The sequence below is a fragment of the Phalacrocorax carbo genome, chromosome 18 (genome assembly GCF_963921805.1).
Source record: "Phalacrocorax carbo chromosome 18, bPhaCar2.1, whole genome shotgun sequence".
NCBI lineage: Eukaryota > Metazoa > Chordata > Aves > Suliformes > Phalacrocoracidae > Phalacrocorax > Phalacrocorax carbo.
Window position 1 is genome coordinate 12010533 of NC_087530.1, and position 13083 is coordinate 12023615.

At 49.1% G+C, this 13083-nt stretch overlaps 1 protein-coding gene across 21 annotated transcripts in view; it reads left to right on the forward strand.

Annotated features, from left to right (window-relative positions):
• ZNF618 (zinc finger protein 618) overlaps positions 1-13083 on the forward strand; it is a 164978-nt gene that overhangs the window by 65053 nt on the left and 86842 nt on the right. For 20 of the 21 annotated variants that reach the window (XM_064468922.1, XM_064468905.1, XM_064468912.1 and 17 more), the window contains exon 2: positions 2216-2259. The exons of the other annotated variant lie outside the window; for it this stretch is intronic. In XM_064468922.1, the coding sequence (XP_064324992.1) occupies positions 2216-2259 (44 nt within the window). The remainder of the gene's footprint in view (positions 1-2215; positions 2260-13083) is intronic. 21 annotated transcript variants of the gene reach the window in all.

Sequence of the window (13083 nt, forward strand, 5' to 3'; positions counted from 1 at the left end):
GAATAACATACGGCATCGGGACCCGGACAGGCTTTGTATCGGCAGCACGATCCCCGTACAACGCGTTCCCAAAAGGAATTTATATGTGAAGAAATTCTTGCTTACATGGAGGATGAATAACTGTGCAATCGCAGACAGTTTGCCAAAATTGAGGCTGGCTACGTGCTTCCCAAGCGGCAGTATTTCAATTTTTGGTAATGTTTAGGTAGCGCTTGGTGTTGGCAGCTGGAGTGGTCCCGCAGATGATGGGAAGGCAGAGTCGAGTCTGTGCCTTTAATTTTGGTGTCTGTATTTTGCGGCTTTCACGAGAACTTGTCCAGGTGACCTCTATATTCAATGGGCTTTTTTTCACGTGCAATTATAATTGCAAGAGCCTGGGCAGCTTGGCCGCGGCTGGGGAATGGGGCTCACCGGGTGACTTGCGAGGTTGGGCTGTGCAGAGGGCTCTTTAAATGGACGGGAATTGTAGTGTACCCCATCCCTAGGGGAGCTCGGGTGACACCGATGCCCCAGCACCCTACAAGTTTCTGCCCTGCCCTGGCTGTGTATTAAGTCTCCTCCCCCCCCCCCCCCCCCTTTTTTTTTTTGTTTTTTGGACGCACAGAGATCTAATCTAGAAAATGCCCCGAAGGTTTGAGCAATCTACCAGTTGCAGGAACCCATAAAGCTTTTTTTTTTTTTATTGTGTAAGCATGACAAATCATTAATTTTTGATTGATTGCTTTGAATTATGGGTGCTCTGACATCCTTTCTGTAGCTGAACAGCTGTATAACAAATGAACATATCAGTGCTCACAAAAGATTGGAGATCTAACAGAAGCAATTACATTGTCAGCTCCTCCCTTCTGGCTTTTCCCAGGCAATGGAGGGAGGAAAATTTTTAACAGAAATTCCTCAAGTGGCTAACAATAATAATAATAAAAATCATAATAACAAAAATACCTTTTGTAATTGAATTAGATTTTTATCTCTTCATTTCCAGTGGATTTCTTAAACCTGCAGAAGCCAGGATATGTTTCTGCTTTGTGTATCTCAGAGAATCCCTTTGAACAAAATTTCACACGAAGAATTAAAAAAAGAAAATCAAATTGCAATTTTTGGTTGCTATTCCTTTAAGATTTCAGAATTGCACCAGTGCACTAAATGTGACCTCCATAACTTTTAAATTAAGAATTTATGCTGGCTTGAAATTTATGAAATATTTCAGCATGAAAGAAAGCCTTTTTCCCTCAGGAAAATTGAGCAATAAATCACAGCACTCTCGATTTACTGCCCTACAGCCAGCCAAAGATAGGATTTTTTTTTTCCTTCCCCCCTTCGTTCTGAAAAAAAAAATAAAAAAAAATGTAATCATATAAGACAGCTTAGCTGCTATCCTCCCACTCTCTAGAATTTTTAATTTCAGCTGTTTCTGCTTGGATTTATTTCCAATATTCCTGCTCGGCTTTTCAATTTCCTCAGTTATTAAATTTTAATTCAGTGCATTAGCATTTAAATTAAAAAAGGGTTTATTTTATCGAAATCGTTGGCTAGCCCCCATCCTGCTGCACATGAATTGCCTGTTTCTGCCATTTGCACAAAATGTGAAATGCAGCTAATATCTTTTAACTTGTATTTGCACAAATTCAGAAATAAAATTTCTGGGTTTGGAATAATATTGTCTTTCCAAGGAAGCCTCTCATCAGAGAGCCAGGGAAAGGAGGCGAGAAGGAGGAGACCCTGGTTACTCCCTGCTCAGCCCCTTCTAATGGCCCGAGGGGCTCAATTAGGCAATTAATCGCTAACGAAGGGAGGTGCACAGGACCTGCCCCTCTAATCTAGAAGCGAGGCCATCTCAGCTTGGACACAGCACTGAATTTGGCTATTTCTGCCTTAGTTCCCTCCTGCAAATCACGTATTTTTTGCACAGGAGGAATTGTTACGTTAAACTTTGGTAAAGTGTAATAAGACGATTGTCGGTGAGCAACTGGAGGGACTTGACTCCGAAAGTCGCCTCCATGGCAGGGCTGTGCGGCACATTCTGCCTCGGCCTCCCGCCGACCTGGGTGTCAGTACGTGACGCGTCCTGCCAACGCGGAGCACAGGGCGCCTGTGTAATTCAGAACGGAAAAAAACCCGGTATTTTGGGCGCAGCGTGCTAGCAGGAAGAGTTTGGAGGGCAGTCTTGCCGTTCTGAACCTAACAGCCTTTTTTTTGATGTCTTTTGCCCCCTTAGGCCGACGAGAGCAACAGCAGCGGGCGGAGGAGCTCTTCCAGCAGGTAGATGGATGGATTTCTCTGCTGGGGTGGGACGCGGTGGGCAGGTGCGGCTCTGCTCGGATGCAGCTCTATTGGAGACGGGTGGCGAAGGGCAGCTGCACCAGAGGGATGAGTTGGGAGCTGTTAGAACGCAGCGTCCGTACACCCGTTTTTGGATTTTGCTAAAAAGGTGGATGCAAGAAGGTTCGTTGTGGCCTCGGGGGCTGCATGGAGAGGCGGTTTGCATGCAGTGTGGGGTGGTTTGGCCGGGTTCCCCCAGTCCCATGCCCACGCCATGGTGCAAAGACCGTTATGGGATGAGGTTCTTGAATGGAGCCCTTGGGCCGTGCTGCGGTGGTTGGGTGCAGGCTCCCCTGCTCCCATGCAAGAGGGGAGGAGGGGGGTGACCCTCAGCCCCCTGTAATCCTACGAAGGGGTGTCTCTGCAGCACCTGCTCTGGTGGGTGCAGGACACGTCGGGTCCCATGCAGGGGACTCTGCTCCAGGTACCCCATTTGCTGCCACCCCCGGCGTGCGTGGCGGTGGGCAGGGTGCGCAGGGCGTGTGGCAGCCCCCGGCCGGTGTGTCCTGGCGCAAAGAAGAAGGAGGTGATGAGGTTGGGTCTGCCCTGTGCTGCGGTCTCTCCGTCTCCTGCTGATGCTCTAGGGCACCGTACCTTGCTGGGAAGCACTAAAGATGGCGTTTCTCAGTCCCGCTCCGTCCCTGGAGGAGCAGCAGGCAGCCTGGGCTGGGCAGGTGAGGGGGAATTTCCAGCCCTGGCATCAGTGTGGCTGAGCTGCACCGGCGCTAGGGTTACTAGAGCAGCCCCCAAAACCCAACAGCATCGGCTACGCGGTACCTTCTCCCCCCAAGACGGCTGCGTTTCTGTGATGGGTGGGTGGTACTTGCATGGGTGCTTCCAGCGGTCGGGGGCACCTGCTGGTAAGGTCTCCTGCAGTGTCCACTGTCCAACATCTCTACCTGGTGGAGTCAGTCTAGAGCTGTGAAGGCATGGAAGAAGGGGCAGCTTTCCTTCCTTGGCCAGGCACAAATTCCTTTTAGTTGGGTTTCCTCTGCAGAGCAGCGTTGATGTGCTGGGCAGCGCTGGGGAGGTGGTGGGAGCCAGGAGCCAAGAGTGGCTTTGGTGACAGTGAGATTTACCTGGTCCCATACATGCTTGAAGCTGTTTCCTGGTTGTCAGCAATCGACGAACAAACTGGCAAACGCATCTCCCAGGCTTAAAAGGTTTTGTGGTAGAAATAGGTGGAGATAACAGGAGATGAGAGCTGCCGGGCTGGAAATGGGGGCAATGCTAAGATGCACCAGGGAGGGGAGCGCATGGCCAGGAAAGGAACGGGCTGCAGCAGAGCACGGAAAGGTCCATGAGAGTTGGAGAAGATGGTAGGAGAGTCAGGGAGGTGCCATCATGTTGTGGGATGATGGACAGCTCGTTGAGGGGACCACCGAGCACCTGAGCCATGTTTGTCATCAGCACAGATGGGGGAAGACGGACAACAGAAAACGGGAGCCAGTTGGGTTGCTGAGGAAAAAGTCAGCATGGGATGGGGGGCTGCAGCCCGTCCTGGCATAATCTCCATCAGCGTCCCCTGCCCCCTCCTCAGCAAGGGGGCACAGCGGTGTGGGCAGCCCCCGAATGCTCCAGGGGCACAGGCAGTGAAGCTGTGACGGTGTGGCAGAAGCCGCTCTCTCCGCGTTGTCAGGATCTGCACAGACTGAGAGCACCACTGGTCCACCCAGACAAGGGTTGCTGGTCGCTGCTGCTGGGCTGGGCGCCGGGGCAGCTCATCGGCGCTGCGTGGAGCAGACCCCGGTGAGACGCGAGGCTTTTCTCTGGGTGCGCGCAGCCCTTGGCAGCGAAGCAGCAGGCACCAGTGCCCCCCTCCAGCACTGCCTGCCTCCTTCACAGCTCGACCTGTGTTTCATATCCTCTCCTTTGCACTGCCAGCGATACCGTCCCCCCTCTAACTGTATGCCAGAACACCCTCCTGTTCCCTCCGGAGACTTGAAAGTGCTGCTGAAGTTTTATCCAGCAGGTGAGGTGCATCCTTCCACGTTAAAACCCTGCTCCGTTCTTCTGATCTCTCCCTGCCTCCTGCTGCTGAATGCGCACCAGGTGCTCCCCACGGCCACGGCCGTGGTCCCTGCCCAGCGCCCGACTCTGCTGCTCGGCATTTCGGAATGAAATGCCCTCATTACCGGCCGCGTTTCGGTGCGGCGGCGCTGCCCGGCACTGGGCACCTCTGGGGCGCCTGCCGCGTTGGGCTCGGCAGGGTGGGCAGGCGGACCTTGGGCAGGGGTGTGCAGTGCCAGCATCGGGTGTCTTACACAGAGGAAAACTTCTCTTTTCCCAGTTTTTGGGGGGCTCATCGGCGTGGTCCAGCAGTGCTTGCTCTCAGGGTGCTGGGAATTAGCTAGAAGGAAACCTGGGCATAGGCTGACGTGCAAGGGGAAAGGAGCCAAGCATCACCTCCTTCCCCTAAATCCTTTATTCTGGCTTTTAACTCAGTTTTGTAGCTCTCGCCAGAGGGTTCTGCAGAGCAGGTGGGCGAGTGCATTCTCCATGTGGGAGCTGACCCTCCGGGGCGTCCCCTGCGGGCGTCCTCCCTTCCTGGGCACGCGGGAGGTGCCCTCGGGGCGAGCACCTGAGCACCCTGCGGGGCAGGAGCCACGGCCTTCCCAAAGGCGGGTGCCCGAGTGCCCATCGGCACGGCCGAACTTCCTTCCGTTAGCACCGTTGTTCTGTACGTACGCGGAGAAGTGTCAGACTGGGCATCACTTTCTTCTTTTAGAAAATCCACTTCAGCATCTACCTGCTTCAACAAATGATGGCCAAAAAAAGGAAGATGACCGAGTCTGTTTAAAAAAATATAAAATAGAATAAAAATTTAACATTTCAGGAAAGTTCTGTCAGTGACTGAAGGTTGAAATTTGTCTTTGATGAAATCTGTGAGGCTGTTAGTGGCTGGAGAGGCAAGGTAGATATTTTTCAAAGTTGTTGCTGCTCAAAACTATCACTAATTGCAAACTATTGAGGAAGCACGGAATTAACGATTAATTTATATCAGTAAAAAATATGAGGAAGATGCTGTTGCCAGGACAACTTTACCTTTCTGCAACTTTCTTTTTTCTTTACTATAGCATGCTTGATCTTAATGTGATGACCATAGTATTGGGTCGATCTATTTTTATTTATTTATTGTATTGAATTGATTTTATTCTGTTTCAAGTAAATCTTAAAAGCCCTGAAGGCACAGGATTTTTATGATCTTATCACCCCCATAGCTCTCATCGGGCCTGTCTGCTGCCTTTGAAATAACACAGTTCAGTGCATGCAGCTGTTTGCAGCTGAGAAGTAGCGGTGGCAGAAAGCGCTCACTATTCTCCTACCTTATTAACTCGTGTGTGGTTCCTGTACCGCACTGAATGCTTATTAATGGAAATTTTTAAAAGTGAAGAGAATTATTAGGAGCATAGAAAAAAAACCCTTCCTTTAAGGGAGCTAGAAGAGAGATGGGTGTTTGCCTCGGAGAAGGTGACAACTAAGAGACAACATGACAGAGCTGTGCGTGTTTTTGAGCGCTCCAGAAAAGGTAGATCAGAGACTTCTTTCTTTCTTTTGCAAGACAAAAAAGAGACAGTCAACAGAATTAAAAGGCAACAAATTAAAAGCCAATAAAAGGTAGGGTTTTTTCTTGCATGATGGGCAGTTAGCTGCTGGAGCATGTTGCCAAGAGTCGGGTGCTCGAGTGGGGCTTAGAAGGGACTCAGCTGGAAGATGGCATCAGCAGGTGGCGGGGGCTCTTGTGGCTGAGGCACGTTGCCTGGGGGCCAGTTAGGTTGCTGCTGCCTACTGAAAAGTTTCTTGAAGCTTCTTCTGAAGCCCCTTCTGCACATGGTGGACGAGATTTGGTACCGCTTGCTGCTGTGAGCCTGTCTGACAGTCCTGGAGGGCTTGGAGGGGCTGGAGGGTCAGTGTGGGAACAGCGTTGGGAGCTGCAGACCTCGGGGTAGTCGCTGGGAGTCTCCATAATGCTCTCATAAACCCAACTACTTACCAATAATTAATGCCAGCATTCAGATGGCGGGCTCTGGATCTTGACAAGAAATAATTGACAAACCAAATGTGCAGTTCTGTCTGACAAGCAGCGTGTGCTTTTCTTGGTCATCAGAGCCTTGTGTAGTCATGTGTTAGACACGGTTTTATATAATTATTACTGTTTATATGGTGGGTGTCAGAGGGGGGAAGAATTTTAGTTTCAAGTCCTCCGTTGGCTATTTATTTTAAAGTCATTAGATTTGTTTTCAGACTTAACTATGCTTAATGTGTGAGACTCCTGCTGAATAAATCAGACCCTGATATAGGAACTGCATCTGTTTGCGGAGGGAACGGCGCCAGCTGGAAGCTCAGCCCCCGTCTGCACCAGGGCTGTCACCAGCCGGGGAACCCGCTCGCAGCACAGATGTAGCTGCGCAGAAAAGCAGGCTCTGCTCCCGAAACAGAGGTAAAGTCCCAGACCTTCTGGGGCTGTGAGCTGGCTGTGAGGGCACAGGCGGCTCTCATCTTTATTGCAGCGTTAACAGCACTGTGGTAGAGGTCCCGAAAAGGGTGGGAGGTCTCTTGGAGATGGAGGTCCAGCAGAAGGGCTCTGCGGTGCTGGCCTGGAGGGGTGCAGAGCGCTGTGCAAGCAGGAGCATTTCCAGTGGTGCTTTAGGCTGGGACATGGAGGTCTCCCAGCTCTGACGTGGTACAGTTTTCCCTGGTATGCCAGACCAAGCCATGGTGCGTAGGTTGTCTGGTTGTTTCAGTCTCTGTCTTAGAATATGTAACTTCATAGCTGGAGAAGGTTTTGAGAAGTGGTTGCACCTACTTTCCTACTCAGTTCACCCTTCTCCAGCCTCACTGGTGGCGTCTTTCCCTCTCCTCCCCACATTACTTGCTCTGTCCTTTGTGGACACCTCCTTCCTAGCAGCTCCTGTATCCCAAGGGAGCGTCTGCCCTGGGATGGCACCAGCTCTTCTGCCAGCTCCTCTCCCAGCCGACCAGTCCTCACCAGCGTTCGGGGAGGACAACCTCTGTGCGTGCCCAAGCTGGAAGTTGTGGTCCTCCAAACCTCGGGAGAGGGCTTCACACCCTGCAGAGTGTCGTGTACGGGAACAGGCCAAGGGCTGAGTGTTTCTAAGAAGCAAAATGATGTAAATTGTTTCCCCTTTCTCTAAAAGACCACCTGTGGGATTTTCAGTCGCTGAGTGTGAAGAGCTTCAGACTCATCCTGTGTCAGAAAGAGAGAAAACTGTTAATAATTAGGCAAGGTATTCAATAAGCTGTGGTGCTCTCTGAAGAATTCTCACCAGCCATTTTCAAAAAGAAACCAACCAGCACAAAACCCCCGCAAAAGTCCCCTCTGGCCAATTTAAGAGAAGCGGATAGTTCAGTTCTGTACTGTGACCAGCGTAGAAGCTGTGGGAAACCCAGGCAGGTTTCCTTGAAACCCAAAAGAAGGTCAAATGTGCACATACGAAGAGATGACAGCGCTCAGACACATTCTGGCTCCCGCGGGACCAGCATATTTTCTGTGTAATCCACACCAATTTGCCAAATGCCAGGGCCTCGGAGGGCTTTGAATGGCGTGAGGTGGAGAAACGTCTCTTTCTGGAGCTGCAAAGTACTGAGTCATGGTAGCAATAATGTCCTCTGCAAAGCTGAGTTACCAGGAAATTGTTTTCCTTGGGTCACCCCCTCTTCTGGCCAGTTTGGGGTTGTGCTGACTGGGGCGGAGAGCCTCATAGCTTGTTTACATTAAATGCATGCGTATCCCCAGCAAGAGGACATCTGCCCCCTCATTTGTGTCACTCCCCAGCTGAGTTTTCCCAGTCCCAGGGTCCCATCTCTTTTTCTGTCCATCTTTTCCCATTGGTCGTTTTATCCCGCTCATCTTGCGGCTGGGCTGTGCCGCGCTGCCGCTGGCGGGTCGGTGGCAGGGGGTGGCGTAGGCTCCCGTGGCCGTGTTGGGGGACCTGTGGGCATTTGCAGACAGCTGTCACCCCCTCAGTCGTTTCTTAGTCAAGCGACATAGAGCCGATATAAATAAACCCTTAATCTGTTCTCTTTGTTTTTCCCTGAATTTTTTTGTTGACATTTTCATGCTTGAAAATTTAAAGACGCTGGCAGCTATTCTGTTATCATCTTAAATTTAGTTTTTAACCTGCATCATTTGTATGTTGCATTTTTTATCTGACTGAATTCTTTTGCTTTTGGCAAACAGTGCGCATTTGTTTTTTGTTGGATAAGCCAAATTTTTTTTATATTTGGTTAGACTTTCCTCTTCAAACTATCCTCAAGATATTCCTAATAAGGCCTGAAGGGAATTTGTTTTGCTAATACCTTAGGAATTCTTTGTGGCTCTTGACTATTGTTCTGGTTTGTATTTTAATGTTTAATTTCTAGAGAGGCAGCCTGATTTGGTCCTGTAGTTTACCTTTTCTGAAGGATTTGGAGTTGCCGAGCATCCCTTGAGGAATGAATGCATGATTAAATTCCTCTTACGCTTACTGAAGCGGTGTTTGTTGTCAGGAAAGGTTGTGTGTTTTAGTTGAACAAGATAGTTGGAAAAATTAAATATGCTCCTTTGTTTGTTTGTTTTCTCTAGATTTTAGCACTGACACCTTACCACACCTTACCACCAAGCGTTGCATTAGTTATTTTGGGTTTTTTGAAAGCTGTTGCCTCTGTTTTTAAGAGCTGGCTGCCCTCAGGGGCAGGTAGTGGTCCTACTTGAGGCACCTACCCTCTAAAAAGCCTTTATGTCCTTCTAGATTTATGAACTCCGTAATAATATTGGTATCTATTGAGCAAATTTCTTCCAGGAAAGCCTAAATGGCAGTAACTGTTAAACTTCTGCCTGCAGAAGGATGTGGTCTCGTGCTCTGATTTCAGTCCATTTTGGGGCGAGAAAGCAGAAAATATAAATGTGACCCACATAAGGAAGGGGTTTGGGCTGCTTCTCTTGACTCAGAAATTTTCGTTGCATGCCCGGTTAGTGTGATGTCCCCAAGTCTAACTGCTTGATTTAGAGCATGGGCCTCACAGCCATTGAGAGATCCACGTTCATCCTGGTTAGCTTCAGCTAATTTTGGTCAGTTTATAAGTGATCAGTGAGTTTAAGAAAGTGATGTATGGCAAAGAATGGATCCAGCAGCCTTGTGAAGAAAGCCAGCCAATCAACCAAGCGTACAGCCGATCGGACTATGGACTAAGCAAGGACAGAGATCTGAAGTAACACTTGCAACGTAGCAGTGACCTTGAATCCTTAAATGGTGAGTTTCGCAAGAGCATGCTGAAGGTGGAAGATGCCCTGAAGCTCTCACCAGCCTTTTCTTTTGTTGTGTTCTTCAGCGAGTCTCCACTTCACCACCACTGGTGGAAGAAGGAGTTCCCATGCCCTAAAATAACTTCAGAAAAAGAATGAACAGGTTTTTCCTATAGTGTTTGCTTTCAGAGGTTAAACCCACACTCTGAGAATACCAAGTGGCATCTTGGAAAGTGGTAATTGTGAAGAGAACTGACGTCTCCTGGTGGAGCACGAGTGACCGTGAACTCCTTGTACAACTCTGTGAGGAAGTGAAAATTTGGGTTTCAGACACATGCACCAGCGTGTGCTGCCTCCGTATGTGTTATTAAGAGTGCTGGTGGCACACTTAGTCCTGCTCCGGTACCCGTGCTTCGAAATGTGGGCAGGCCCCCGAACGTTCATGGAAAGATTCAAGACTAGAAGGCATATTTTAGAGTGTACACAGTCTACATTAGGAAAGTGTGTTTGCTTTGCTTCATTCAAGAGGCAGCAGAAGAGGCTGTTCTCTCCTATGGTGGGGAGTTTCCCGGTAACAGGATCTCTTCTCCGACAAACCAGTGGCCGGAGGCAGCAGTCCACACTGGAAGTACAGTGCCTGTTCTGGAAAAAAATGACTCAGAGGAGGGACTCAGAATGTGACGGTTATTCCAGCACTTTACACATCAAAATGAAGACAGCCTCTCTAAAGGAGGCACTGGCTCAGGCTGCAGAGGTAGTTTTGACAGGACCTGTGAGCTGTGACAGAGGCAGTTGAGTTGGATGAGTAGGTCGGTCTCCTTGGCTTTCAAGCCTGCAAGGGAACGTCTGAAAGCTGAAGCAGGAGGCATGGAGACCAGAAGCAAGTGCTCAGCTGTAACACTGGAAGAAATAGCTCCCGTCTTCTCTCTTCTAATGCTGAACTTGAAAATCTTCTTGCCTAGTAGTATCTGCAAGAGAGGTGTCTGACGAAGGATAACCAGGCTGCTCCTCTGCTTCCTGACCCTCTCTACCTCCCTCCTCCTCATGTAGGGCCTGGTGCACACGCAGCTGGGCTGCCTGAGGGAGCAAATAAGAGCTATGGGGAGGGGTAGGAAAGCCACCACAACTAGTTTATCAGACAAGCAGATTTTCAATTTATGTCTTTTCTTTTTCTGTCTCTGCTTGCATCGTCTTCATGTAAAATGAGAGTTCATTTATATATGTTCTGTCCATTCTGCTTCCCATACCTCCAGTCATGGCAGGAACCTTATGGTTCTTTTAAAACCATGGCAGACATTTGTAAATTGAGCCCAGTTTCAGCCTCTCCCAACTTTTGTTTCCTTTCCTTTCTGACAGCTGAGGCCTTTTGATTTGGCATGGGACAAGCCAACTGCACATCGGTTTCAAGAAGACAAGTTGTAATGTCATACTGATGATATTGTCCTGGTGGGCTCTGCAAAGCATGTTCCTTCAGGTGCCCACGGCATGGTCCTCATTACTGTGCTCTTCTGCACCTTTTTGGTCCTGCAGGCCATAAGAGCGTCCCAAGGACCGTACAAGAGTGTGTTTCGGTAGTGTAAATGGGCAGCCAGCATGCTGTGCCAAGGGGAAGTTGGGTATCACCGTCACTGATACCATCAAGGCATTACTGAGATGTCTCTGGTTCTTCCAGCTTGAGTGGTGTCCTGGAAAAAACTGAAGATGCTCCATGTTTGCTGCTGGGGCGGAAGAGCTTTGTTTGTAGGTGTTGATTCAAGGGCGGTATGTCCTCCTCCACATTTGTTTCCTTTTCCTCTCCTTTTGAGGAGAAAATACACAGGAGCTGACGTTGAAGACTGATTCTCCACTGATCTCACTTTGCCCCTCCCAAAAAGCTCAGCAGGATGTGTGCTATAAAAATAGCCTCATTAGAAGCCATCTGAGTACATATGCAATCACAGATCACTCAAAAGGGAGCGCAGAGCATGCATGTTTCTGTTGCTGTCTTCAGAGAATTACATGACAAATTATTCCTAGCTGGAAGAAATGTCCTTTTATAATTGGGTTTTTTTTCTCATTCTTTCATAAGGGAGGAGTGTGTGTTTTTTAAGTAGCTTTTAGTCACTTTCATTATTTATGAGAATGCTACTCCAGATCAGAAAAAGCAAACTGCAAACGCGAGTTTCTTCTGGCTGCAGCAGCTGACAGGCCCCATTTGCTTTCAGTCATTGCTGGTTCCGCTTATCACAGCCAGAAAGAAATGCTTTCCAAAGGTGGAAACAGCACCATGTTGCAGCTCTTTGGTTTGCACCCTCTTCCCCTCCTTTCCTTCTTCTACAGGAGACCGTCTGGAAGAGGGGCCTGGGTGTAGGGTGTTACCCTGCAGGGCAGACTGGTGTGAAGTGTCAGCCATTACCTTTCTGTCCTTCAGTCTGGAAAAGTGCCTTGCATTGCCCTTGTGCTGCTCTTGCATTGATGCTGGTGAGGCATCATCCAGGCTACTCAGCTTTATGACCAAAATCGTACTTCTTGCATGGCCATTTGTCCTTACTTTCTTGTTGCATCATCTGGCTGTGCTAAAGCTTCTGGCTTCGTGAACTGTCATGGGTGCAGGACCAAGTGTACCTAAATGAGTCCAGGAACCCATTTTTACCCTTACCTTTCCAGTTCCCCATGATGAGTCTGCACCAAGGCCTCCTTAAATATCTTCTGCCTTCATATGCTTGTATTTGACATGAAAGTGGCCGTAACGTCATTGGAAGATGAAAGTCTGATGATCAAAGCAGGCAGCAATGTTGAAATGAGCATTGTGAGATGGCAGAGCTGGTAATACCGTAATTGGCTATGTGGCCTACTTAGTCAGAGGAGTGATACATGCGAGTGCAAGGTTTGTTTGCCTCTTTAATGTTTAAAATCCGTAGAGTCTGTTCTGGAAAGTGAAACAGTACCTCAACCATAGGAGCAACCAGGCACACCATTGAGTGATAGTGTGAGCAGTGTGTGATCCTCTCCTTGGCAAAGAAGAGCCTCTGGGATTGCCAGGCTCCACAACTCAGTAAAGACAAGACATTAAACAATAAAGGAGGTTGGTATTCCCCAGGAAAGCTCAAAGACATGGAGAAGTTGTTAGATGTACCCTGTGGAAGGAGGTAGGGTTTAAGCCAGATGTGCCTGTGCTAATCTCTGGTCTGATTTCTGTGAGAAGTTTCTGTCCTACGCAAACCGTGCTTTGTTTGAAGAACGTCCTCTTCCCAGGGAGCATCATGCCATGGATGCTAAACGCGGGTTGGACCTGCAGAGGGAACTGCAGCTGATCCTTGGAAGGCCACACTTCAACACTGTAAAATTGCATTGTTTCACCCAGAAAAGTGATGGCAAGAGGCTGGGGACTGCGTTTAGAGCCACCACGAGAGGGATGGCTGCGGGTACCCAGGATCTGAGTCGTGGTAGGCAGGTTCTCCCTTAGTTCTTGTGCGCTGCTGTCTCCACCAAGTGGAGGCTCTGACCGCGTCACTGGTACCAGTGTGTTACCCAGCGAC